The 26,981-nt window shown below is 39.2% G+C and overlaps 10 protein-coding genes across 10 annotated transcripts; 6 read left to right on the top strand and 4 right to left on the bottom strand.

Moving 5' to 3' along the window:
• The first annotated feature begins 423 nt into the window (after positions 1-423).
• BCR41DRAFT_383183 (hypothetical protein) lies at positions 424-1,184 on the top strand. Its single transcript, XM_022027431.1, has 2 exons — positions 424-660; positions 779-1,184. Exons 1-2 carry the CDS (start codon positions 501-503, stop codon positions 1,162-1,164), a joined length of 546 nt encoding a protein of 181 aa, XP_021886031.1. The 5' UTR covers positions 424-500; the 3' UTR covers positions 1,165-1,184.
• A 911-nt stretch (positions 1,185-2,095) lies between these two features.
• On the top strand, positions 2,096-3,978 carry BCR41DRAFT_330947 (NADP-dependent oxidoreductase domain-containing protein). Its single transcript, XM_022021777.1, has 4 exons — positions 2,096-2,393; positions 2,814-3,081; positions 3,196-3,534; positions 3,681-3,978. Exons 1-4 carry the CDS (start codon positions 2,338-2,340, stop codon positions 3,924-3,926), a joined length of 909 nt encoding a protein of 302 aa, XP_021886030.1. The 5' UTR covers positions 2,096-2,337; the 3' UTR covers positions 3,927-3,978.
• Positions 3,979-4,346: 368 nt separating this feature from the next.
• Positions 4,347-5,953, top strand: BCR41DRAFT_383181 (NADP-dependent oxidoreductase domain-containing protein). Its single transcript, XM_022027430.1, has 4 exons — positions 4,347-4,492; positions 4,641-4,908; positions 5,116-5,454; positions 5,600-5,953. The coding sequence occupies exons 1-4, from the start codon at positions 4,437-4,439 to the stop codon at positions 5,849-5,851; spliced, it is 915 nt and encodes a 304-aa protein (XP_021886029.1). The 5' UTR covers positions 4,347-4,436; the 3' UTR covers positions 5,852-5,953.
• Positions 5,954-7,447: 1,494 nt separating this feature from the next.
• BCR41DRAFT_72460 (hypothetical protein) lies at positions 7,448-10,173 on the top strand. Its single transcript, XM_022030995.1, has 4 exons — positions 7,448-7,520; positions 7,704-8,360; positions 9,273-9,938; positions 10,028-10,173. The coding sequence occupies exons 2-4, from the start codon at positions 7,787-7,789 to the stop codon at positions 10,036-10,038; spliced, it is 1,251 nt and encodes a 416-aa protein (XP_021886028.1). The 5' UTR covers positions 7,448-7,520; positions 7,704-7,786; the 3' UTR covers positions 10,039-10,173.
• Positions 10,174-10,666: 493 nt separating this feature from the next.
• BCR41DRAFT_72454 (hypothetical protein) lies at positions 10,667-13,772 on the bottom strand. Its single transcript, XM_022030994.1, has one exon. It carries the CDS (start codon positions 13,683-13,685, stop codon positions 10,707-10,709), a length of 2,979 nt encoding a protein of 992 aa, XP_021886027.1. The 5' UTR covers positions 13,686-13,772; the 3' UTR covers positions 10,667-10,706.
• A 471-nt stretch (positions 13,773-14,243) lies between these two features.
• BCR41DRAFT_383179 (hypothetical protein) lies at positions 14,244-15,220 on the top strand (the record flags this gene model as incomplete). Its single annotated transcript, XM_022027429.1, has 3 exons — positions 14,244-14,393; positions 14,557-14,671; positions 14,825-15,220. Exons 1-3 carry the CDS (start codon positions 14,329-14,331, stop codon positions 15,218-15,220), a joined length of 576 nt encoding a protein of 191 aa, XP_021886026.1. The 5' UTR covers positions 14,244-14,328.
• A 377-nt stretch (positions 15,221-15,597) lies between these two features.
• BCR41DRAFT_345144 (rab-GTPase-TBC domain-domain-containing protein) lies at positions 15,598-17,957 on the bottom strand. The gene is made up of 4 exons (XM_022022653.1): positions 17,402-17,957; positions 16,400-16,739; positions 15,857-16,200; positions 15,598-15,734 (listed from the first exon to the last, which is right to left on the bottom strand). The coding sequence occupies exons 1-4, from the start codon at positions 17,807-17,809 to the stop codon at positions 15,666-15,668; spliced, it is 1,161 nt and encodes a 386-aa protein (XP_021886025.1). The 5' UTR covers positions 17,810-17,957; the 3' UTR covers positions 15,598-15,665.
• A 1,017-nt stretch (positions 17,958-18,974) lies between these two features.
• On the bottom strand, positions 18,975-21,926 carry BCR41DRAFT_72419 (hypothetical protein). The gene is made up of 8 exons (XM_022030993.1): positions 21,621-21,926; positions 21,163-21,457; positions 20,771-21,008; positions 20,366-20,653; positions 20,156-20,240; positions 19,807-20,076; positions 19,217-19,692; positions 18,975-19,105 (listed from the first exon to the last, which is right to left on the bottom strand). The coding sequence occupies exons 1-8, from the start codon at positions 21,701-21,703 to the stop codon at positions 19,014-19,016; spliced, it is 1,827 nt and encodes a 608-aa protein (XP_021886024.1). The 5' UTR covers positions 21,704-21,926; the 3' UTR covers positions 18,975-19,013.
• Positions 21,927-22,069: 143 nt separating this feature from the next.
• BCR41DRAFT_72416 (beta-lactamase superfamily domain-domain-containing protein) lies at positions 22,070-24,015 on the top strand. The gene is made up of 5 exons (XM_022030992.1): positions 22,070-22,400; positions 22,525-22,830; positions 23,015-23,197; positions 23,370-23,586; positions 23,697-24,015. The coding sequence occupies exons 1-5, from the start codon at positions 22,114-22,116 to the stop codon at positions 23,823-23,825; spliced, it is 1,122 nt and encodes a 373-aa protein (XP_021886023.1). The 5' UTR covers positions 22,070-22,113; the 3' UTR covers positions 23,826-24,015.
• A 68-nt stretch (positions 24,016-24,083) lies between these two features.
• BCR41DRAFT_418425 (hypothetical protein) lies at positions 24,084-25,916 on the bottom strand. The gene is made up of 2 exons (XM_022029621.1): positions 25,658-25,916; positions 24,084-25,548 (listed from the first exon to the last, which is right to left on the bottom strand). Exons 1-2 carry the CDS (start codon positions 25,709-25,711, stop codon positions 24,121-24,123), a joined length of 1,482 nt encoding a protein of 493 aa, XP_021886022.1. The 5' UTR covers positions 25,712-25,916; the 3' UTR covers positions 24,084-24,120.
• Between the last annotated feature and the right edge of the window lie 1,065 nt (positions 25,917-26,981).

The following is a 26,981-nucleotide window of genomic DNA, read 5'->3' as shown; positions in this document are numbered from 1 at the left end:
GAAGTCAAGATGATAAGCAGTTGGTTTGTCAACTTTACATTCAATTGCCGATGATAGAGTCCAAGAAGAGTTCAATGATTGCGGAACTACAAATTCTCCTTGCGTTTGAGGACGAAGATGGACCCTGCCACCCTGTCCTGATAAGACCTTTGCTCTAAAAATCCGCTACCTCGGAACTTTAAGCTTGTTTTATTGGACCACATTATGGTCATTGGCCATTATGACGGTCTAGAAATAAAAAACCATACAGCCCTTTCTCCCCCCTTACGGTCCTTAAAAACGAAAGTAAGCCGGATCAATGGGTGCCATGAGAAAGAGAAGGATGAGATAGGGAATAAAGAAAAAGAAAAAGAAAAAAAAAAAAAAAAGTCCATATCTGTATAAATACAAGGAGGGGTGAACAAACCATCAATCCTTTTCACATTCTCATTATCAGCTCTATACCATCAACTTTTTAATTTTTTTAATACCTCTGATTCATTGCCAAGGACAACATCAAAATGCCAGGCCAGGCTGCAATCTATATCTCGGCTCTTGTGGCTCTACTGGGACTCTTTGGAACCTTTGGATATTTCTTCATTTATCGAAAGATCCGCAAGGAGATGAAAGTATGGCACGAATACGAGCATGAAGCACACCAAAGAAGACAGGAGGCTATTGGTAATTTACAAGAATCCTTTGTGGTTATTTCTCACATGTCTCATTAAAATAATTGAAACAAAAAAAAAGAAAAAAAAAAAATCTGACTGTCATACTTGATTCTTTTTTTTTTTTTTAGAGAAAAACTTGCCTCCCATTTATATCGACCATCAACATGATCCTCGATGTGTCTATGAGGATGAGATACCATCTCAATATGAGGATACTCAAGGGGAAGAAGGATCACAGGCAATACCACGCAGAGCAGTATCTCCTACAGGCTCGGTCATTGTTGTAGTTCCTAATCCAACCATTGATGAGTTGGAGATAGCTATGCCACAGCAACCACCACCATCATACCACGCAGATACACATAGGCAAAGCCACTATTGGGCTTATCAATCACCAGAACAAACACCTACCTCAATAGCAACAATAGCAACTGCAGGAGTGATCTCTTCCAGCGAAACGCCACACTACTCTGTTGGGTCTCCTTCGTCATTAACCAACACAACCAGCACTTGAATGAACCCATCTTAAAAAGGGAAAAAAAAAAAAAAAAAAGGATTCGGAACATCTCAGCGGAACTGAAATGTCCTTTTTGGCAGGTTCATGGACAAAATCAATATTCTCTATACCCAAGGAAACAAATTTTGGATGGCATTGTTCTACTCATGTTGGAAAAAAATATAAAAAAAAAAGCACCAGCATTGTTATCTTTGTTTTTCAATGAATTTTGAATGACCATATCCACCACCCACACAAGACCCTTCAAACGATAACCAATTTATCATATTCCTTGGGAAAGATAAAAAAAAACCATGTAATAAAGGATAAGACTGACAAGTCGTCTGGACTCGTATTGTCGTTATCTCTTTTTAGCGACCTGTATGATATCCGAATGGTCGTTATGTCATGAAGGATTATCTTGCTAAATTTAAACACGATATTATCACTTAACACATGGTGGCTAGTTCAACATTCTCCACACACATGTCTTTGCTGATACGCCAATATCAATAATAAAAAATAAAATACCCATTTAAGCTGAGATAAGACAGGCTTTAAAATATGTGTAGAGCAGATGTAGTTTATTCATGTTGTTCCAAACATCCATTGGAGTTTCAAATGGAGATGTAAAAATATATATAAATCCATTTTACTAATTTGTTAATCTTATTTGATGACGAGCTCTATAAACATGACCGATATCTGTACGTTCTGAAGAAGATAACGACGGAGATTTCACTAGGCTAAAAAAAAAAAAAGACGCGATCATGATGAAAGTGAGCATCTTTTTATTTGATGGTGTGACGAGTACACAAGGAAGACATTCGTGTACTTGAGCATGTGCACGTACATATACATATTCATGGACAAACGCTGCTCATATTCATGCTATTCATGTATAAATATGTGTATCACTAGGCGTGACAAATCAACCGTTTTTTTTTTTTTTTTTTTCTTTCCATCTCCTTCTGTCAATTAGAGTTCAGCAGCCAATAGGAATTGGTTTGGCGTAAAGATTTTTCCTAAACCTTTGAATTTACCCAAGTATAAATAATAAATAGACCATCACCTTTTTCTTCCTTTCCATTCGCTTTTTCTTTTCATATTCTGTCATTCGCCTTTTGTACATATTCATTTTTCTCTTGATCCATACTTTCATAACAGAACTACATATTTACATTATACATCATGTCTCTTGGAAGAACTGCAAAGTTGAACACCGGCGCTACTATCCCTTTGGTTGGGTAAGTTCTTGCACAGACCAATGCAAAAAAAAAAAAGATCATGCTACTTTTGTCACTGCATGGATCGCATATACCCAAAGGAAAGTGGGAGAGGAAGAGAGAACCTGGGCCCGGACAAAGAGAAAATGAAAAATATTTCCCACACATCACAATAATAATAATCAACATTTTAGCAACTCTTGTCTGTCGACTCTTGAAACAACGTGCGTGCCACGGATCAATTGATCATGTCATGCATGCCATGCATTGACGATCCCCCTTCCTCTCCTCTCTCTCTCTCCCCCCCCCCCCCTTGCTTGCTTTTTGGCAGAGCTGCATGCTGTTTTGTTTTTAAAGAAACGAAAACATATTTACAAAGCGAAGGAATGCTGATTATTTTATTTTATTTTATTTTTTTATTCTTAAATTCGATTATTTCAGTTTGGGAACTTGGCAGAGCAAGGCCAATGAAGTCAAGAAGGCTGTAAAGAAGGCTCTGGAAGTTGGATACCGTCATATCGATACCGCTTCTATCTATGGTAACGAGAAGGAGATTGGAGAGGCCATCAAGGAATCTGGCATCCCTCGCGAGCAGCTCTTTATTACCACCAAGTTATGGAACACCTCCCATCGTCCTGAGGATGTCTTGCCTGCGCTTGAAACTTCCCTTAAGAACCTCGGTTTGGATTACGTCGATTTGTACTTGATGGTAAGATTCTGACACAATCATTTCAAAGAAAAAAAAAAAAAAAAAAAAAAGAGAAAAGCTTCTAAGCAAAACTGACGTTGTTATGTAATAATTATTTTTTGATCTTTTTATTAGCACTGGCCCATTGATTTCAAGTCTGGTCATTCTGGAATTCCGAGGGATGAAAATGGCAAGGCTATCAGAGAGGGTGTTGATTTTACCGAGACCTATAAGGCTATGGAGGACCTTATTGCCACTGGCAAGACCAAAGCTATTGGTGTCTCCAATTTCACAGTGGCGAACCTTAGCAAGCTGTTGAGCTCAGCAAAGATCATCCCTGCAGTTAACCAGGTTGAGCTCCATCCCGAGAACCCACAGTGGGAGCTCCTAGAGTTCTGCCAATCCAAGGGTATCCACAACACAGCCTACTCTCCTCTTGGATCCACCGATTCTCCTTTGATCAAGCGTGATGAGGTAATTTTTTTTTTTTTTTTTTTTTTTTTAAAAAAAAAAAAAAAAAAAAAGCTGTGGGTGCGAGCTTGTTCCATTATGAATTCCTCAATGATTATGATTTTGATATTCTGACAACCTATTTCTGTATTCAACCAACAACTAATTAGATCACCAAGATTGCTGAGAAGCACAACTCTTCGAATGCTAATGTCCTCATTGCCTGGGCTCAGCAGCGTGGCACGAGTGTTATCCCCAAGTCTGTGACCGAGTCTCGTATTGCTTCCAACTTCCAGGATATTGAGCTGGACGCGGAGGACCTTAAGACTCTTAAGGAACTCTCCCAGGCCAGCCCCCCTCACCGCTATTGTGATCCTCAGGAGTCCTGGGGAGGTATTAAGGTCTTTGATGACTAAAAGTGCTTGATCACACCCCGTATAGAAAATATTTATGTAATAAACCTAGTACATTAGATCATAAAGTGTAACTTCTCTCGTAGCCTGATAAGAGGAACTTGGATGATGATGACGAATCGCTTTCTTTTATATTATATATATATATAAATATATCGCGTAAAGAAAGGACAGGGCAACTTAGTTCACACCAAGTTGCTGTGCGGCAATGGACTAGTTCCATATTTAAGACACATGTATATATAACACCCAGCAAGGGTGTAACACAAAAATGACAGTAGGCTGCATGTAAGCTAAGCGAGACTAGCTGGGAAAAAGTAGAGGAAATAGTGAGTTTTACTTGGCTTCGTAAAGAGTCACTTCAACTGAGAAGAAAGGTATAAAAAAGAAGGCCATGGGAAAGTGTCAATGACCAATTTTTTCCTTTTTTCCTCCCCCTCACCTTATCACTCTCATTCCACTCATTTGAAAGACTATCTTTATACACACACAAAAAAAGAGCAAGAAATCGCCATGTCTCTTCGAAGGACTGCAAAACTCAATACCGGTGCCACCATTCCATTGCTTGGGTAAGAAATAAATAATAACAATAATAAAAAGTCGCGTCCTAGATTTGGCCGAGTAAACATTATTTATTTATTTATTTATTTTGGATATCATTATTTATTTTGGATATCATTATTTATTTTGGATATCATTATTATTACTGTCAATCAGTTTTGGAACCGCGGAGCTCAAGGGTCAGGAGGCAGTAAACGCCGTTAAGAAGGCACTTGAGACTGGATACCGCCACATTGACACTGCTTGGTTCTACGGCAACGAGAAAGAGGTTGGGGAGGCCATTAGACAATCGAATGTTCCCCGTGAAGAAATCCATGTAACCACAAAGTTATGGAATAACTCACATCGTCCTGAGGATGTTTTGCCTGCCTTCGAGACCTCCCTCAAAAACCTTGGCTTGGATTACGTTGACTTGTACTTGATGGTATGATAACCAAAAAGAAAAAAAAAAAAAAAAAAAAAAAAAAGTTGACCTGATAATTGTAGTAATTGAGGAATGATGTCATCATGGTGTGTGAGGTGAACGAAGATCAATGAAAGAGGTTTTGTCTAATACCTTGAAAATATTACATATATATATATATTTTTTTTTTAAAAAAAAAAAAAAAAAAAAAAAAAAAAAAAACTATAGCATTGGCCTATTGCTTTCAAGCCTGGTCCTGATCCCAAGCCAAAGGATGAGAATGGCAAGGCTTTGATTGTGGATATCGACATCGTAGACACATACAAGGCTATGGAGGAGTTGATGTCGACTGGCAAGGTGAAAGCCCTTGGTGTCTCAAACTTTTCCATTAACAGCCTTGAGAAATTGTTAAAATCCGCCAAAATCGTCCCTGCAGTCAATCAGGTCGAACTTCATCCTGAGAATCCACAATGGGATCTCTTGGAATATTGTCAAGGCAAAGGGATCCACCTGACAGGCTATGCACCCCTTGGATACGCTGAATCTCCTTTGATGAAAGGAGGAGAGGTAAAAATAAAAATAAATAAATAAATAAAAAAAAAAAAAAAAAAAGCTTCTTTGCTGTTATTTCTTTTCCTTGTTGCACCTACTTTATATACAATCATTGACTCTTTATTCCTTTCTTTTTTTTCTTCGATTTATTATGTAATAGATTTCTGACATTGCAAAGAAGCATAATTCATCCAATGCCAATGTCCTTCTCGCTTGGGCACAGCAGCGTGGCACTAGTGTCGTTCCCAAGGCTGGAAGTGAAGAACATATAAAGTCGAATTTCCAGGATATTGAGCTGGATGAAGAGGATCTCAAGGTCCTCAGAAAGATTGCCCAAGACGATGTTGTTAAACGTTACAGGAGTTCCGAGGCATTGTATGGAACTGACGTCTTTGGCGATCAAACAAATTAAAAAAGACTTGAGGGCTTTGAGTCTGTGTAACGTGACATTCATGTTATTAAAAATTAAAAAATAAAAAAGATTTGTAAATAACCAATACACAAATAAACAAACAAACAAAAAAGAGTAAAATGTATTTCTAGGCCTTTTTTTTTTTTTATTGAAATGTGGGGTTTAGTTATGAAAATGTGGAAAAGTCAAGTGTCCAATAAGTGTCCGCATGCTGGGAAGAAAGAGCATTTGTGATTTGGTAATGAAGGGTTTCTTTTATTTTTTATTTTTTTTGCAATCGACTGACTAAGAATTAAAAAACAAAAAGCATACATGTACCCTGGATTTCTAAATAAAATATGAGCCGAGGGGTCCCAACTAGTTTAAATACTAATAAGCAACCAAGCACTCATATATCATTAATACAAGTGCACAAGTGAGCCAAAGAAAAAGGAAAAGGAAAAGAAAAAGCGTGCTGTACAGAGACTGTGTGTGAATATGTTTGACTTGTAGACTATACAAATATAGATGCAAGAGAGCAAGAAATGTTGAGAGCAAAGTAGCATGGGCATCTTTTCAACGGAATTGTCCCCTAGTCCCGAACCCATCAAGGTGAAGTTGGGTTGTATGGGAAGTAGATATTTATACATATTTATGGATAGACTATACCGTGTGTACGAGACATTGGATAAAATACGCTATTCACCATCTTTTTTTTTTTTTTTTGTTAGTCTAAGATTGAAAATGAGAGCGATATTCTTTTTTTTTTTTTTTTTTTTTTTTCTTTATTACGTGGTCTGAGAGGAAGGTAAGGAAGAGCAAGGAGGATGTCAAAGCTCGACATTTTATGGCATGTAGATAGATGTAATACATTATATTATATATATACATATGTATATACATATGTATATATTATACATGTTCCAATGGCAGGTTATCAGTCATCGGACATGGGTCAAGTCAGGGCCAGCCAGGCTGGGTGCCCAGAGCTTTGACAATTGAGACGGATTAAACATGATAAACATTTAATGAAGATACAGATACACAAAGGCATGCAAAATACACATTCGAGTGATAGCGAATGTTTAACCCAAAATACAAACCTTATTTAATGTTCAATCAACATGTGTTACCGTCGATACAACAGCTTCAGGCACACATACTCAGGCACACTTCCACTCACTTTTTTTTTCATCATCATCCTTCTCATTCTTTTTTTTTTTTTTTTTTTTTTTTTGCTCATCATCATCTCTTTCCTCTCTCTTTCTTTCTTTCTTTCTTTCTTCCTTTTCTTTTTTTTCTTTCTTCTTCTTTTTCTCTTCGTTCTTTCGTTCCTTTTTCCTCTTCGTCATCTTGCTTACCCTTTTCCCCTTCTCTTTCCCTTTCCCTTACTCTGCCTTGAACAGTAGGCAGCCCTGTTCCAGAATCCAATTCAACTGGATCAAGTACATATCCTCTCATCCGTTGTATACTCACTCACCCACTCTTCTCTTCATCTTGACGACCCCGATCCTTCTACTCCTTCTGCTCTTTCAACTCCTTCTGGCTCCTGCTCCTTCTACTCCTTCACCTTTCTTACTCCTTTATTCTCACATCCTTTTGGCTCTCCCCTTTTTTTTCCTCACTACTATTCACACGATTAAGCTTTTAAAAAAAAAAAGAAAAGAAAGTAAAAAAGATTGTTACCCGAGTAAGACATCTTTTTTTATCCTTCTTTCTTTCTTTCTTTCTTCTACTGTTCGTGGCAAGAAGAGAATCAACCTCTTTCATCCTTTTTTTTTTTTTTTTTTTTTTTTTTTCTTTCATTCATTCCTTAAAGTCGACTCATTCCATCCTCCTTTTGATCTTTAACATCAACCCATCTCGTGCTAAGCCCAATTTAGCATATTAATTCTTCTCAACCACATCAACTACTAGCCATCAGTAATTGATACTTTATAATACGGATCTTTAGCCATGAACCACTCATCACAAAAAGGACGGATTAGCTCGATTGCACGGACACTCATCTCCACAGCTTTGTTGGCAGTGAGTGCACAGGCTGCTTGCGTGTCCCTGACAGGATCCAAGGCCTGTCCTGAATATGCTTCGTTCAGCGTCGATACCAACGTGCCTCGAAATATCGCTGTCTATGATGAAGGTGTCAACATGACCGCGTTCACAGATGTGGCCAGTTTTGATGCTGCGATCTTGAGCGCCACAGGCTTTATGACCACATCTTCCTGTACCGGATACTCTGCAACTGAAAAGATCCGATACCAGACATCGCTTCTCTGCACCTTGGCTGTCCTCGATAGGGAATCACAAGAATGCAAGTCTAACCCTCCGACCTTGTGTGCTTCCTCATGCACACTCTATGCTAATTCCCTCACAGAGATGGTGAACAGGGTCTGCCCTACTGTACAGGATGCAAAGGAAAAGGCCGCTGCTATGACCGCTCTCTGTGTCGGCGGTCCTGAGACCTGGGGTGGTCTTCATGATACAGACGGAACCTGTGTGAATGCCACGACGAATGAGGCAGCTACCTGTGGTAAGTCCCCCATTTTTATTTTATTATATCTTTTTATTTTATTTTTAATACTCTCTTTCCATCTCCTCCGTTGCCCTATTATCTCCTTTTCTTTTTTTTTTTTTTTTTTTTTTTTTGTCTTTTGTATTTTTGTTCTTTTGGAAAGTGGTTATAATAGACAATATTGATTGCTACAAACATGCATCTAAAAAAACGGCCAAGCAGCAAAACATCATTAAAAAAAAAAAAAAAAAAAAAGCAGGGATGAATTTTTTTAGGGTCAACATTCATGATTATGTTGCATAGCGACCCCATTCTTTTTCAGTTCCCTCCCCCCTCTTCTTCTCCCTCCTTTTTCTTTAATGATGCTAGTCTATACAGATTTATTAATCTGGACTTGGAGAGAGAGAGAAGGTCCTTTTTTTTATGTGTTTGTGGTGCGTTTTTTTGAGTTAGGCGCCAGATTGACCAATGGTGTTGAGAGCAGGGTTATTTAGTTTAATTGATTTCGTGTCTCCAGTAGCCCCATCTGCGGTTATTTTTGTCCAACCCAAAACAAACAAAAACAAAAACAAAAACAAAAAAATATAAAAAAAAAGTATTTTCTTTTTTTTTTTTTTTTTTTTTTTTTTTTGATCGTTCATCCGTTGAGTCGGTTATTGTTATTTATTGCAGTTATGTGCGTGTTTGTGCATTGAGATCTGTTTGGTATAGAGAGCAAAAGAGGAAAAAGACTATTCGTGTCAGTTAGTCAATGATGCTTTTTTTTTTTTTTTTTTTTTTTTATTTATCACTCTCTCGCTATTTATTTATCTGTTTTTTCCTTCGTTTAAATATTGCACAAATTTCAATGGTCTGGAATTCTCACTAAAATTTTTTATCTTATATTCTTTATATTTACACATTCCTGGATTGGATGGTGGCGCGTAACAGGATTCGGTACTCAGGCAGCCATGTGCTCTTTCTGCACAGCAAACTCAGCAGATCCTTGCTGCTCGACTGCAGCTGCGTCGAGCTGTGCTATCACCACAACAACCACAACATTGCTGCCCACCTCGGCTAGACCAACCACCAATGCTTCACCCTCCACCACACAGGAATCCAAGCCTAGTAGCTCTACTGGACTTTCCACTCCAGTTCTTGCAGGCATCATTGGTGGCGGTGTAGCAGCCTTATTGGTTCTGTTTGCATTGATCGTCTGCTGTATTCGTCGAAAGAAATCAGCCGGCCCTACTCCTGCTCGTTCTAATGGAGATAAATTGTCTCGTCATGCCTCTAATGCAAGCACTAGCAAATACAATATCTCTGCACCCAAGATTCAGGAAGAAGGATTCTCGACCGCTTTGGCTCCATCAGCTCCTATTCCTATGACAGCTTTGCCTTCAGTTTCAGTTTCGGACACGGATAATGCTGCTGCTGCTGCTGCTGCTGCTGCCGCTGCTGCCGCGGCCAACCGTATCTCGAAATTAAGCACCATGAGCGGTACTGGTGGAAAACAATCGTACTGCCAAGCAATCTTCCCATACCAGGCCTCCATGGCGGATGAACTGGATTTGACTGTTGGAGATATCATTAATGTCCACAGAGTCTTTGATGATGGTTGGGCTGTCGGTGTCAACATGAACACATCGAACGAGGGTGCTTTCCCCGTGGTCTGTGTTGTCTTTGTGGACGAGGGGGCGTTGGAGGATGGATTTGAGGACGTGAATATGCATTCGATGACTCCTATGGGAACACGTGAAGAGGACATGGGCGGCCGAGGATCTCCTCGATCCTCCTTGCCCTCTAGAGCTTCCAGCCCTGTGAATCTGCCAAGGCGTCATTCGTCCATGCTCTTGACAGGCGTCATCAGTTCTCCCTTGACAAGCTCTCCGCTGGCCGGAGGAAATATCAACAGCAACACTAGCAGCGTCAGCAGTAATGGACCTCCACGTCTTCAGCCTCCTGTCAGAGATACCATGATGAGCGATGCTAGCTCCATTAACCGCTGGTGGGAGGGTGAAAATTCCAGCAAGTAAAAAAAAAAAAAAACAAAAAAAAAAAACAATAATTATAATAATAATATATACATATATAAATATAAATATAAAAGACAAAAAGGGAGAAAAGAAATATATCAATTTAGTTTTTTTAAAAGATAGACCTGTAATAAGTAGTGATATGAACAAAATCCACCTTGTGAGGCTACTTTTCTTTTTTCATTTTTCATTATTTTCATTTTTTTTTTTTTTTTTTTTTTTCTTCGCGTGGAAGATGGGGTAAAATCATAGGTTTAGGTGTTGAATACCAAGTAAATAATATATTTATTAATGAATAAAAAGAAAAAAGGAAATATGTTATCGGAAAAAAGCTTTTTTTTTTTTTTTTTTAATTCGAGACAAATAAAGTATTTTCATTTGCCTGACATCTCACAAGACTTTCCCACAAGGGATCTGAAAACAGGCGAAGGGATCGATACTCACGCTGGATCCTCTCCATCTCCCGTATGAGTTTGCTACGCTGGGCTATCTCGGACTCATCCACCTCCTCTTGTGAACTCGCGCGTTGTAAATCAAGTTTTTGTTGTGTTCTCGATATGGATTTCATATTCTTCCAAGGACTATTGTTACTATGGGTATGAGTATGAGTTTGATGAGTATGACCATAACCATTGCCACTGCTGTAGTAATAGTCGTTGCTGTTGTTGTTGTTGTTGTTTATGCCACTTCTGCTACTCATGCTACTGTTGCTATTGGTGCTATTGTTACTGTTTCTCCTTAAAGGGGGAATTGGTTGCTGCTGCTGCTGCTGCTGCTGCTGCTGATCAGAAGAAATGGTTCCTTCAACAGGAGATCCTACATTGGAGGCATTAGTCGGTAGCTGTTGTATAGTCGAATCCTGTTGTACATTGCTGTCGTTGCTACTGTTGCTGTTGATGTTGATATTGCTGCTGCTGTTGATATCAGAATCTGATCTAAATGCAGCGGTCGTGGCCGTCATTCTTAGACTTGCAGGCAACCGTCGACGCATCGGAGCAGCAGTGGGAGCAGTAGTAGGACCAGCAGCAGCAGCAGTAGCAGTAGCAGTAGCAAAAGCACTAGTAGGGCCGCTACCGCCACCAATACTGAATCCTGACACATATCCGGAACATTGTTCAAAATAACCAGCAGAGTTCAAAAGCAGGGGTGTGTTATTCGTGTTCTTGGAAACGGGTGAGCCACAATGATAACAGTGAGAATGTAGAGATGGCGAGGAGATGGATGGTAAGAACCTTGATATGAAACAATTGGGTGATTCGTTGGTAGGACGTAATAATGATGATGTTGTCGATGATGTTGATGATGCTGTCATGAACCCACTGCCAGCACTATTCGGTCGCCTTGGCGGTGCCAACTGTTGTTGTTGTTGTATTCGGCGTCGTGGTCGATCTGGATAAATAGGGATTATCGAAGAGGAGGATCCATGGCGTTTATGGTTCCCTTTTTGTGCCCTATTCCCCTTCGGAATATTTGGCACTGATCCTTGGTTTGGATCTACTAAGGATGAAAGGCTGGACTGTGATTGGGAACGTTTGTGACTCGTGGTGGTGTAAGGGCCAAGGAATTTCGATACGAGCCCTGCGACAGGTGAAACCAATGAAGCATGTTGTTGTTGTTGTTGCTCTCCTAGTGTAGCTAATAATTCTGTAGACGTTCTTCCTTGATTGCCCACATGATTACCATCTTTACCATCATCTACCCCACTGGCTTGATCTGTGCTAAGGACAGTGAGGACGGGTTGCGAAATGGTCCTAGTGATTGAAGGCAAGGACGCGGTAGACGGACTTGGATGAAGAAGACGAGAGAGTCGTTTAGATGGCGGCAGATGTTGTCGATTCCTTTGTTCTTGTTCTTGTAATTGTTTATCTGTTGATGATGATGATGATGTTGATGTTGATGATGATGATGATGATGGTGATAATGGTGATGGCGATCTTGATATCTCTGTCACTGCTACTGTTGCTGTATCGGCGTTCCCATTGTCATTACTATTGCTATTGCTATTGCTATTGCTATTGCTATTGCTATTGCTATTGCTATTGATATGACCATCGCTATCGTTGCTATCGTGACTATTGTTATTTTTAGTATTATTCAATGACTTGTTCTGAATGGACTTTTTCCCAAAAGGATAAAGAGGTTCGGGCAAGGAGATAGCTGGGTTGGAGGTTGTTATTGAGTGGATTGAGGAGGAGGATGATGATAAGGACGAAGTCTCTGCAGGATTTGAAACATTAATCATGTCATACTGTGGAGTTTGATTTTGTCGAAGATCATGCACCCGTGGTGGTGTTAATCTCGTCGATTGTAATAAATTGTCATCTGTCTCTACCTCTACCTCTGCCTCTGTCTCTGTCTCTGCCTTTGTCTTTGTCTTTTGTGATTTGGCAGAGACTGATTTAACTGTTCTGTCAGTTATGTTTGTGGTGGTAGTAGCATCAGATTTGACTGACGGAGTTTGTTGAATAATAACTGCTTCTGCTGCTTCATCCTTATCACGCTGAATCGAGCCTTGCTCAACATGTCGTGATGGATGGTTATCTTTGCTGTTATTGGGAATGCTTTCTGACATTAGACTGTGGTCAGTGTCTTTATTCTCCTTTGGGATTTGATCTTTAAACGTGGAGGTGGAAGCGTTGGAATGTTGTTGTTGTTGTTGTTGTTCATGGTGATTATGTTGATGGTGCAATTTCTGTTGTGGATATGGATCATGTCGATGTCGGTGATTGTCATGGTGAATTGGGTGATACAAATGTTGTCCTCCTGGAGCTGTTGTTGTAACTGCTGCGGTTGCTGTTACTGCGATATTCTTATCATCATGTAATAATCCCTCATTATTGCCATTGTCAGCAAAATCCTTGCGTTCCTGTTGGTCATTCTGGTGGTCCTTCTCTTCACCTTCTTTTACGTGTTCTTCTTTTGATTCCAGATCCCCACCAAAGACAAATTTTGCCCTTCGTCTCCTTTGTTTATGTACACCTGTTTTGTTACCAGGATTGATGTTATTGCTATTGCTATTGCTATTGCTACTATGATGATGATGATGATGATGATGATGTTGGTGAGGGTGAGGGTGAGGGTGATGGTGGTGGTGATGGTGTGTGAGTAGACCGGAGGCTGTGCGCATCATAGGTCTAATCTTTGAATGAGCTGCAGTGTGGCTATGTTTCCGGATGCTTGGGCGTAGCAAATGCTCCCCAGCAACAGCAGCAACAACAGAAGCATTTGCATTGTGAGATGGCTGAGCACCCTTTTGTTTATCGGAGTTGTGATTTTCAGTCATTCTACAAGTGCTTTCCTGTAAGGTATTGTCAAGAGATTCATTCATTGTTTTTTTTTTTTTTTAAAAAAAAGTAATGAGGAAAAGAAAAGAAAAGAAAAGAAAAAAAAGGGAGACAGAAAGAGAGAAAAAGAGAGTAGGGCTAGGAGAAGGAAGCAACCAAGACAAGCATTTTAGCATAAAAGACTTGTGTGGTGTGAGAGAGCGAGAGAGAGAGACTCACATGTTTTGCATATTATATATTTCTCCACATTTTTATTATTATTTATTTTGCATGACTATTATATACGACTGAATCCGTTGTAAAGGTTCCTTTTTTTCTTCTCATGCTCTCTCTGTTCTGTTTGCCTTGATGATTTTATCCCGATCCATACCAAGTCATAATTTGATCCTTGTCATTGGTTCCATCACCAAAGAAGGAACAAATGCAACAATGTGTCCTTTTTTTTTGGAGTGGAATAAAACAAACATCAAAGTAAAGTCCATCAAGTCCATCAAGGTTGTTTGTTGTTATGGCTCTGAATCTTTGGAGGCTGATTGGACAATTGGCCGCAGTCGATGACTTTTTCTCTATTCTCTATCTCTATCTCTATCTCTTCTTTATCTCTATTTCTCTTTTTTTTTGTCTACAGTCCAATTGATCGCTCATTTATTTCACTTGTTCATTCCCTTCATTCCCTTCATTCTTGACATGATCGAAAGTTCATTCAACACCACCGACATTCAAACCGGAAACTTGAATGCAGTTGACTCGAGGTATTTATTATTGTTATTGTTATCATTATCATTACTAGTTTTTTTTTTTTTTTTTTTTTTTTTTATTTTTTTTATACATGTTAAAAACTTTTGTAACACGTGGTAAAGATCCATAGATTAAATGTTTGAACCCCTTTTTTTTTTTTTTTTTTTTTTTTTTTAGCGACGAACCTCTTTCCTCTTCTTATCCCTCACTCGATTATGAGATCCCAAATGCTGAGGAGCATCAAGACCTTGTTAGAGCCATGAGGAAAGCCTGTGGTTGGGGTGCTGGCCTTGTAAAGTATTATTATTATTATCTTTTTTGTTTCTTGATCGAACTTGAACTATCTTGTCACAAAGTTCTTATGCTTCAACTTTTTAATATTAACATAATTCATATTTTTTTAAAAAAAAAAAAAAAAAAAAAAAAAAAAAAAAAAAAAAAAAAGGTGCCCTCTTGGTTCATCCAACAGAACGAAGGGACTCGCATCATGGCTATATTCTACCTCCCAGAGACAAAGACCCCTGTCGGAATGGGTGGCATAGAGCTAAAGGATTTTGAATTTGGTGATAAAGATGTCGCAGATCCAGAGAATCTACGTGGTTGTATCGTCTCCTTATTCCTGTACAAGAAATTCCGTCGTCAAGGCTATCTAGGTCGGATGATCCAAATCTGTGAAGAACTGGGCCGTCAAAGAGGTCTCAAGGCCTTGACCCTTTATGGTCTTAGCAAGGCCCAGGGCTTTGAGAAATTCGGTTACAAGACCTTCAAGATCGAACCTCGGAATTATGGAGGCGATACCTTTCGGGAAACCAGGTTCTTGCTAAAGGAAATTGTAGATTAACTATGTAGATTAATAATAATTAAAAAGTAATAGATTCATATATATATCTGTCATCTATATCATATGCCACCCGATGCATGTAAAAACATTGGTTATCATCATCTAAATTATAAACTCTGATCAACCTTGACGCGTTCTGAAATCAAAGAGGTAAATGGAGTGGGCACTTGAGATTTTATTATTATACAAGGAAGGACAAAAAATGAAAATGGTCTCGCTGGGCATTGTTCCTTTTCAGAAATAATTCGATGATATATTTTGAATATAGGCCTTGCTTGCTCTTCATTCTAAACATCTATGCAAAGCAAACCCTGGGCGCTCCAAAAGAATGAAAAAAAGAAAAAAAAAAAAAAAAAAAAAAAAGTATTTGGACGCCTGTGAAGACAGAGCCATCCAATGTAGCGGAACCCCTTCTCACTCCTCCTCCTGCCCTTTCTCCATCCCTTTAAAGGTTGTCATCCGATATCTGGCGTTGCAAGATTTCATGTCGCAGGTTGAAAGCTTCATTAATGATCTAGAATCATTGAGGGGAAAAAAAAAAAAAAAAAAAAAAAATGTATGTTAGCACCGCTGTCAGAAAAAAACAACTTTTCTTTTTTTTTTTTTTGTTGTTGTTGTTTTTGCCAGTTAACTTACTCGATCCATATCCATTTGTGGCAACCTCATCAACATGGTCCTAATCTCTGACTGTTCCAGTTCCTCAAATCCTTCTCTCAGTTGCTTCAAAATGGCCAGACAAGCATATGGATGCAATTCAAGCCATCCATCATCAGGGAGCGCAAAATAAGTGTCCCACAATCGCATCGTACTCTCCAATGGTAATTCTCTTGACAAAACAAACTGAAGGGCTGATGCTGCCCATTCCTTGATATCGACTTCTTCTTCTTCAAAGTAACTGTAAAGGTCCGGCAAAGACGTATGAAACAACGTCATGAATTTCGCGACTGCCTCATTGATGCTTTCTTCATTAAAATGGTCACCTATTCATAAGCAAAAAAAAAAAAAAAAAAAAAAAAAAAGCGCAGCAAAATAACGCCATTCAAACCAAGAAAAAAGTCAATAAATTGCCTCACTGTCATAATCGTCATGTTTACTCATCTTGGTAACAAGTGGCATAGCCCTCTCTTCCGCTTGTAAAAAAAACAATAAAAAAAAAAAAAAAAAAAAAAAAAAACTTACTCAGCGTATTAATCATCTTTTCAAAACAAAGATAGGCATCCCACTCCCGTTTGATCGAATACACAAAGGGAGCACAGAGATTCACCATCGCTGGATAATATTCAACCTGATGATTCTGGTTACAGTACGCACCAATGACTTGTTCAAATAATTGAGAAATGTCCCGACTGGACTCAATCTTGGTCTTGCGTAGATACCGTGAGATCTCACTTCGAACTCGTTTTGAAGACTCATTCGGCTCTTTATCCAGTTGTTCATATTCCTGCATCCGCTGCTTTTGTGTCGACACTTCCTTTGAACGATCTGCATCTTGAATCCCAAGTAGATAGAGCCAAACCTCCTACAAGATCAATAAATGATAACAATAATAATAATAATAATAAAAAGAGTATAAGAGACCAATCATTTAATTTGCAAGCTAACACCTTTCATGTACATTTATACATGTATAAACATATAATGTATCATGCTATCTTGGCAAGTGCGAGTCATCGCAGATAATTGTTTGCGCGCATTGGGCATTGGGCATTGGGGCATCGGGGCATTGGGCATTAAACTTTGGACTTTGTACTGCATAGATGCTCCTTCCTCCCTTAAAACTCCGCGAAGACGCAAAACGGCTATTTTTGTCTCTTACGGTCGAACACACGTAATAGGACGCCAAGATATAAAAAAAAAAAAAAAAAAAAAAAAAAAAAGCAGGCACAAGTTTTGCAATAGTCTGACTCAAGTAAGAGGAAAAGAAAAAAAAAAAAAAAAAAAAAAGTGGGGATCATGTTGAAAAGAAAGGAGAGGGAGAAAGAGAAACCTGCAAGAGGATTGAAACTTTGTCCAAATTCCAATGTTCTTTTTTAGAAGGGAGCAAAGCAATTGGGGGTTTCTTTCCACAATCAATGGCAGATAAGCGAAAGAAAGAACCCTGAAAAAGAGTGTGAAGTTCACATATATTTCACACACACACACATACACACACACACACACAAAAAAAAAAGAAAGACTTACACCTCGAACTTCACGAGAAATACCATGGCGCGCATACTCTCGCAACTTTGGGACCTCAACCCAGACTTCTGCATTCAACAACTCCTCGTACTCTTCAACAGTGATTCCGGCACCATCATCTTGGCGTGGAGTATATCGTCTTGGACTACTGCCGTTGGAGGACATTGAGCTAGAAGAGGATGTTCCGTCTCCACCTCCAATTGGGCTGTGATGGTGATTATGGCTATGGCTGTAATTATGGTTATGATTATTATTATAGCTGTGGTTGTGGCTCATATAATTATGACGGTGAGAAGATGATGGGGATGAAGAAGTGGAAGATAAAATATGATAGTGAGATTGGAATGGGGATTGGGGTTGAGTGAGGGGTTGAGGCTGGGAGTACGGACGTGAGTAAGTTGGTTGCATCACTGATGAGCTCTGACGGGTGTACTGCTGCTGCTACCGCTGTTCTTGTTGTTATTGTTAGATAGCAGGCTATGAATGTGAGGAAACGAGCATTAATGCCAACGTTTTTTTTTTTTTTTTGTATCTTGAAGAAAAGGAATGTTTTTTTAAGGAGTGAACTAAAATCAGAGGAGATAAGAAATAAAAGAAAGATAGGGAGAACTAATGAACAGAGAAGGAAGAAAAAGGAAGAAACAAAGAGAAAGAGAAAGAGAAAGAGAATGAATGAGTGGAGAATGAGAACGTGAATGAGTGAGAATGAGAGCAAGCTAAATGACTTGAGAGTGAAGCCGGGGTATGAAAAAAACGGACCAGCAAATCGGACCAGCCAAAGCGAGGCAGGAGCGAAGTTGTAAGCATCATTCGCCCAATGAATTTCATTATTCTCTGCATCATTGTTTGTTTTTGTTTGTCAACGACGAGTTACATTTGTAATAGGCAAACAGCATTAAACAGCACCGACCCAGCTCACCAGCTGGAGCAAATTGTAAAAAAAAAGTATTTGTTCGCTATTACATGTTGAAGGACAGACAAAAGCTCACCTTGGCTGTGTGGGGTAGTGTCAAGCAGGAAGAATTAGAAGCTCATGGAAATCATGGAAGCACATCGTTTATGCTCAATTGATCAGGAAGGAGAACTATAAGAGAGAGACATGCATGCATAAGCTACAAGCAATATCAGCTTAATTGTTCTATGAATTTCTGCACATTGCTTGTTGCAGTTCCGTGTTGCATATTGAATTTTTTTCCCTCTTCCCCTAGTAAGTAATGCCACTACTTCAAACGGCGAGGAGATGCATTACAAGGCCTTGCAAAGCCTAATCATCAAGGACAATGCTGATGTACTTGAACTATGATTGAGTTTCTTCAAACTATGAAGAACAAGTATATACTGAAAGAGGAGAGGATGAAGCATTCCTCCAGCTACATCTCACAATTTACATCCTTGCATCTTTCAAGCTCAAGAAATATGCTCATCTCACCAGCCTTTTGAGGATGCGATATATAATCAATTTCACATTTTTCTCCCCAACCTGATTCTCTGAACTTCATCAACAAGGTTGTCTGGTGTAACGAGAATGTGTGTAGTAGCAAAGTAGCAAGTTGACAGTAGCAGGAAAAGAGTATGACACATTACTTTATTCAATAAAAAACTTAAAAGGGGTTTAGGATGTCTGAAGAGGGAGATGATGAGAAGTGCCGAGGCCAATCAATTCAAACATGACGGGGATGGTATCTACTGCCAGCCATCCAATGCCTAGGAGAAAAGGAGTTAATATTGTTTAGTTACAAGATGAATAGACATGCCAACTATGTATGTAAATGATTCAAGTCTTTTTTTTTTTTTTTTTTTTTTTTTTTTTTTTACCTGCGTAGACTACAGTCTTAATAACAATATCCACATCAAAACGTGCCCAGCTGGGATGCTCCTGTTCAAACTTTTCCATTGCAATCCTTTCATATTCATCCAGTTCTCTATCTGATTTGACGCCATCATCATCCAATTCTTTGACCTCTGCTACTGCTGTCGTTGTTGCTTCTTTTGCTAACGTATTATCTTCAGCAGATGGAGTGGATATAATTGCCTGCAAATCTTTGTCATCACCCTGGCGAGTCTTGTTAATGTGACTAGGGCGTAATCCAAAATGTTCCTTAGTCACGATATTACAATCGTCAAAATTCTGTGCACTGAGTCGTTTGGAGGATCGAGTCTGTGAAAATTGTTCGTGAATATCCATTGTTGATTGAGGGCCCACAATCTCAATAGAGGAGTCTGCCAAGGCCGAAAGATCCATGACTGATGGGACACGACCAATAGGTTGGCTGCGAAGGTTTCCATAAGTCCTGCGGATTAAAAAAAAAAAAGTTAGGAGGAGGAGGAGGAGGAGAAGGAGGAGGATTAGATATACACACATGGACGATTTTCTTTAAATGACTGCAGGGTTTTGGTGAACTTACTTTGCAGGAACAAAATGTGTCCTTGAAGGTAGATTAAAATAGCGATAAAGCGGTGGGAGCAAAATGTACAAAAGCTTTTTGGCAGCCATACGCCAAGTGAAAATAACTGCTAGCCCAAACACAAAGCGTAAGGTGGATTTGAAAAGACTAAGTTCTGTTGGATCGTAATGAACAATACCATGATGTCCATTCTCACTGACGGCATATTTCGAAAGCGCGAAATGCTGACTGGCAGGGAAGATGCCCATGATCACCGCCATTGTTGTAACGCTATAAATACATGTATAAAGTATATTTGTTAGGAAAATGAAGGATAAAAAAAAAAAGAAAGAAAAAAAAGGTGCCTTACCCATCGTCAATGCAAGGACAGCTATCCATGGTCTCTGGAATACTCTGGATCAGCAAGATACCTCCAAGCACCACGACAAGCACAACTAAGCCAAAAAAAAAAAAAAAAAAAAAAAAAAAAGGTTAAAAGAAATCGACAGTTGTAAGCTCATCTAACAGATGAGAACAAACCCTTTTTATTACAGTGCTATTCAATCAAATGTTGTATTACCTTTCCAGCTTGAATCAGTCATCAGCGCGTCAATTGTATCATGGAAACCCCATTGAACAGCCCATACGACCACGCCAATGGCAAAACCACCAAGGATATCAGTCTTTGTATGCATTCCACAATAAAGTCGTCCAAAGACTACACTGAACAGGTAGATGGCTAAGCCAGCCACTGACAGCAATTTTGTAGTAATAGACCAGTCTGAGATGAGCAAGCATGAGAGGAGATAAAGCGCAATTGATACGGCATTACTCGTATGCGTTGAAGGAAAACCATACTCAAGATGGACTAGAAAGACAGTTAAGATGAAGATTGTAAACAAGTCAATATATAGGTACAAAGTTCGCGTTTAGCAAAAACACGATGTTTGATAAAGGTAAAATGTAAGAGTCGAGGTTAGCTCACCTCGCTTGGATCGGGAGAGGCGAACGAGAGGAGGAGATAGGGGCCGAGGCAAACAAAGATAGTCTTTGACCCAGGAGGTGACGAACACACCAACGCAGGCGACATTAACGAAACCTCTCGCAAAGACCGAATGGCCATACCAAAACATGATTGGTAGAATACAGACAAAGAACAGTGGATGGCCTGCAAACGCTGTTAATGTAAAGTAGCTGTCTAGAAACGGGGACCTCCAACATTGCTGGTCAAAATAAAAAAAAAATAAAAAATTGACGCGTTTAGTGCTAAATGTCAGTCAGTGTATGGACGTTGCTTTTGCATTTGCCATTTGATCGATCGATCTTTTTTTTAAATTTTAAATTCTTTATTTTGTTTTATTTTATTTTATTTTTTACCTGGAGGGCAGCAAGGTCTTTAGTTTCACTTCTAACCCATGGAAGCATGCTTCGACGCAATGCACTTCGCATAGGACTCATTCGTTGAGAATAAAAGTTGTCCGAGTAGATGCCTGCATCTCTGTCATCTGCACCATTGACAACAATGAAGGAATCTACCTTCGGAGGTAGAGCAGAAGGATTATTCATGGACTTTAGGAACTCAAAGTGAAGGAAGAGAAAGAGAAACAAAGAGAGAGAGAGAGAGAGAGAGAGACAGAGAGGGAAGGAGAGGGAGAGGGAGGGAGGTGATGAACTATTGTAATGAAGATCAAATCAAGATGAATGAGTGAAAAGAGTTACTACTGCATACAAACACCCAATGCCAATAAAGACAAGCTTCAGGAAAAAATATTACTACAACTTCCTTTTTTTTTTTTTTTTTTTTTCTTTTCCTCGCTTCTTTTCTTTCTACTCACACACACAGCCATCTGTCCACAGACTCTTTCCACTTCTGAAACAGTCCTTCTTTCGTAATAGTCTCCTTACTTCTTTCTGGCATCCCGATTCATTGGGTTGAGCAAGGGCCTTACATTTTTATACTAGTCAAGTATCGATACAAGCATTTAAAACATTGTTGTTCAAACACATACAAACATTTATGTATAAAAGATCTGCTATTCGCTCCAGATGGATCGCTGCTATCTCAGGGGTTGTTCTCCTCGGCGCAGCTGCTTATCGCCACCAACACCTTGCCATTCCTCCACAGCGTCCAGCTCTTGAAGGTTAGATAATCAATCCCCTGTACTATTTAATGTCAATGCGTAAACGTTTTACCGACGTTTTTATCAATGGCATAAATCACATGCTTTTTGCATAAAACAGAACTCCTGTTATAAACTTTTTTTTTTTTTTTTTTTCTCACATTCATTCTACATTCATTTCCTTCTTTCCGACAACCCTTACTCAACTATGGCTACTACGAACAAAGACGACAAGAAGAAAGAACTGCCTGCTCACCACAAGCCCAATGGCAAAGGATTTATCAACCCATGGCCAAGTTTTCATCAGCATGGATTCTTAAAATTGCTCAGGATGTTCTGGTTATTTGACCATAGGCAAGCCAAAGTGACCAATGACACTAAGCGACCCAACGTTATTCCCCTCGACAAGACTCTCCTTGAAACCTTTAGTTACCCTCCAAAGGTCGAAAGCGCACAGACAAAGCATGGCAAAGCGGTCACCACCTGGCTGGGACAGTACGTTGTTTTAAACGCCTTTTTTTTTAAACTTTTTTTTTTTTTTTTTATTTTTTTTATCTCTCCTTTTTTAGCTTTTTAAATTAAAATACTATCTTTTTTTTTTTTTTTTTTTTTTTTTTAGTGCTTGTTTTCTAGTTCAGCTTGAAGGCGTCAACATCCTGTTTGATCCAGTCTTCTCAGATTGTTGCAGTCCCATTCAAGCTGTTGGTTATCTTGGCTTGAAGAGATACACACCACCTCCCTGTAAACTGGATGAACTACCCCGGATTGATATTGTCGTGATCAGTCATAATCATTATGATCATTTGGACACAACCACAGTCAAGAAGCTTCACAAGGATCATCAACCTTACTTTTATGTCCCTCTCGGTAATAAATCTTGGTTCCATTCGATCGGCATCAATGAGAAAGTGAATGAATGCGACTGGTAAGTAAGAAAAAGAAAAAGAATGAAGGAAACAAAAAAAAAAAAAAAAAAAAAAAAGTACCTTTGTTTGATTGTATCGTATTGCATCAATTAGTTGAACTAAATGTGGGTTTTGAATTCTTTTTTTTTTTTTTTTTTTTTTTATCTACAAAAAAAAAAAAAAAAAAAAAAAAAAAAAAATTAGGTGGGATGAACATGAGCACTCTTTCCATGACAACAAGTCAAGAATCAAGGTGATATGTACTCCCTGCCAACATTTCACCGGCAGAACTTTGACCGATAACTTCAAGACCCTGTGGGCATCCTGGGTTGTAGAGACAATTCCTGAAAACGCTACAGAAAAGGCCACAAAGGTGTTCTTTGGCGGGTAAGAAAAAGAAGAAGAAGAAAAAAAAGTTTTCTTGTAGTCATCTTTTCTTTCTCACGCACACATTGATAAAGGATTATTAAACTTATACGTATATTGCTTTTTTTTTTTTTTTTTTTTTTTTCTCTTTCATTTAACATATATATAACGTTGACAGCGACACTGGGTACAGATATGTTCCTGAAGGTGCTAACGAGGATGAAATGCCTCATTGCCCAGCATTCAAAGAGATTGGAGAGCGTATTGGACCCTTTGACCTATCCATGATTCCAATTGGCGCATATAGTCCAAGATGGTTTATGTCGCCCATCCATTGTTCCCCTGAAGACGCTGTCAGACTTCATGAAGACATCCGATCGAAACGCAGTGTGGGCATGCACTGGGGCACTGTAAAGTCGAAAGAGTTGGTTATCATTCATAGCTTGCTATACTCGCTGCACAAACAGTCTTATTCACTAATTTCCTTTCTTTTTTTCTTCCCTTCAAATATAAATATTAGTGGGTATTAACGGATGAAGATGTCACGGAGCCTCCAAGACGTCTTGAAGCCGCGATGAAGAACCGCGGACATGACCTTAATACCTTCAATGTGATCCAAATTGGAGAAACTCTTGTTGTAGACGCTTAAACATAACAAACAACATCAGCGGTAACAGCAACAACAACAGCAGCAGCAGCAACAACAGCAGCAACAACAGTGGGTTAACAGTGATAATTCAGGTAACTTTCCCAGTCAGCACAATATGTTCTCCCTCAAGAAAAAAATCGTCAGAAAGGGCGGAGCAAATTATAAAGCATTCATCATATCAAGTCCAAAGTAAAAAAAAAAAAAAAAAAAAAAAAAAAAAAAGTTAAAAAAATTAAAAATAAAATGGAAAAAAAAATAAAAATAAAAAAATCGATGTTTATTTTCAAGATGATTTCTAGTCAATAAACTGAAGACTACGCGGTAAACGAGCCGAACACAATGTGGATGAGACCTTTGGGTTTGTAGCTCTTGAAGCAAAAGATGTGTCCTTTATCTCAGAGTTTGCTGCTTGTCCTGTGATGGAACTGGTGGCGGTGATTTCAGTAGCAGTAGCAGCAGCAGCAGCAGCAGCAGCTCTTGCTTGCTTTTTCGCCTTTTTGGATTTTGCCCTTAAGTTTGTGGCTGGCTGAGCAGCAGTGGCCTTCTCAAGCGCTTGTGCCTGTAATTCCTGTTCGTATTGTTGCATTGCTTTGATGAGTGAAGGCGGTAAGGGCTCCACTTGATACCAACCTGGGCCCCAGATGGAGGCTGACAATGCCAAGTGCTTACAATGGTAAGGTGTCGTTAATAGGTCGTCGCTGTGGCAGTGAAGCCATGTATCTGAAAGGGCATCATCGTAATCACTTTCACTGCCGCTGTAGGCACTAATGTTGCTACAATTATCGTCTGCAATAGACCAACAGCTTTCTGCTTTCTGCTGTTGTTTTTGATGTTGCAGCTGCACCTGTTGTTGTTGTTGTTGTTGTTGTGATGACACAGCAGTTATAGTGGGGACAACGAGAGCCGGGGACAGTGTTGGTGGAGGCAGCTTCTTATTTTTGCGAATCGTTGAACATTCTCCTGCTTGTCGATTTTGGAGGCCGCTATCCCATCTTACTGCCGCGTCTAGATCCATTTCGGATGGTGCTGAAGACCACGAGGACCATGAAGAGGTTGAAGTGGATATAGAAATAGCGGATGACGCGGATGCGGAGGAAGATATCGAAAGAGACCTTTCATTCATACGGCGAGTAAGACTTCGCGGATCTAGGTTCAGTGATGGCGTCGATAATGTCGCTACGTCCTGGCCGGATGTTATAGCAGCACCTTCAGTAAAGGTAGTGGTATAGAGTTGGGCACGGGGTTCTGTGCCTTGAGATCCATCAGCCAGATATGAGAGGGTTAGTGGCGACTTCGTTCTCCGTGCTTGAAGTGGCCCATTCTCCAACAGGGCGGATGCTCCATACGGAGGAGGACCAAAAGAGTCCAGTGTAGTTGCTGCTGTCGTCATGGTCGCTGTGCCCAAATCATGAGAGATATTCTGAGATTCATAAGGTCTATCAAGATTGTACTGGTCTTGTGGGAATGGAAGCCATTCATAAGTATTGATCAATTGATGATCATGGCTCTGTTCGACATTCACAACAGACGTTTCAGATATAGATAAAGGTGTTGATGTATAATTAGGCACGGTGTTTGCTAGTGGGGATGGATGATAGCTGTATTCATGATAGCTAGAGAGGTGATCATGAGAGGTTGAATTGTCAAGAGGTGTGTAGCCATGAAGTTGGCAGCAAGCAACTGCTTTGCTCCTTTGGTAGCCCTTGGAGTAATAACGACTTGCCTAGGTTTGAAGGGAAAAATAAAATGAAATTGTGAGATGTAAGAAAAAACTCAAAAGATTAGGCTTGAGGAATGTCTGATAGAGGGAATGTGATGGAGTGAGTACTTACATGGTTAAGGTGTAGTAATTGTGAGCATACATCGTCGTATTGATGGTAGTCCATGGTGGTATAGTGTGATAGTGTGTAATGTGTTTGAAATTAATTCGTTAAGGATTAGTTGATGTTAATGATAGCAAAGAGTAATGACGTTTTTGAAAGGATATGTCAAGTTGAAGAGCAAGTAGTTATAAACGATATCGCTGTATGTATGTTGCCACAAAGAGAGAGTGGAGAGGGGATGAGGAAGCAAAGAGAAGAAAGGGGAGGGAAAAACGTCTTTTTTACAGACAGTGGGCACACGAGAGTACCTCTGTGGTGACATTTCATGTTCCCGAGTCAACTTCAATCAAAATTTGACTTTATTTTTTTTTAGTAGTTCGCCCGATTCTGTTTTGACAGGTCGGTAGGGTACTTTAATAATCAAAAGTAAGTATTGCAAAAAAAAAAGACAAAAGACAAAAGGCGACCATTCAAAAACAATTGCAATTATTGCAAAACAATGGTCCAATAGGATCAGACTATAGTTTTATTTTTTGACAACCTCTTGAATGCATGCGATGACAATAAAAAGGAAGGCCCAGCCCAGACTCAAAAAAAAAAAAAAAAACATATTTGTCCAACTTTTGTTTGACAGGTTTAACTCTTTGATTGCCTAAACTTGTAACAGAAAAAAAAATAAAATCGCGCAATGTTGAAAAGAAAGCCGCGCGGCGTAATTCAATTCTGACAGCTCATCCTGACATCTGACATTTGACATTTGACAGCTCACAAAATCCTCCTCATAAATCGCCCTGAGATCTATCCTTCTTGTTTCTTTTTGACTAATTATCGTAAACAAAATGCAATGGACAGCTTATAACTAGAGCAATAACAATGACAATAATAATAATAATAATAATAATATTAATAATGATAATAAAATGATAGTAATGAAGAGAAAACCAAAGTAAATAAGAGTTTTATACAAATCAAGAACAATAGACTAAGGATATTAAACAACTAAAGTTTTTTTTTTATTTATGTGCTACTGTTTGACCAAACGTTTCTATCAATCTAACACACTCGATAATGAATTAACAATAACACACATATGCGCTGCCAAGGGACTAATTTTGCGATGGGAGCTATTTCAATCTCGAATATAGCGCTCTGTTTCATCTATAGGGCATGGGGACCTGGGAGGATCTGATGATATGCACCAGTCGCGCTTTAGACTGCAAGAGAAGTGGCAAGCATGTATGGATATGTATGTGCCATAGGATTGAGCTATGTTATATACTAGACGACGCGATTGGCAACCTTATCCTAATTATTGTGGGTGCTGATATGGCAA

Source organism: Lobosporangium transversale (assembly GCF_002105155.1).
Source record: "Lobosporangium transversale strain NRRL 3116 chromosome Unknown BCR41scaffold_2, whole genome shotgun sequence".
Classification (NCBI taxonomy): domain Eukaryota; kingdom Fungi; phylum Mortierellomycota; class Mortierellomycetes; order Mortierellales; family Mortierellaceae; genus Lobosporangium; species Lobosporangium transversale.
Note: the sequence above shows the minus strand (reverse complement) of the source record. Positions and strands in the feature narration are given on the sequence as shown.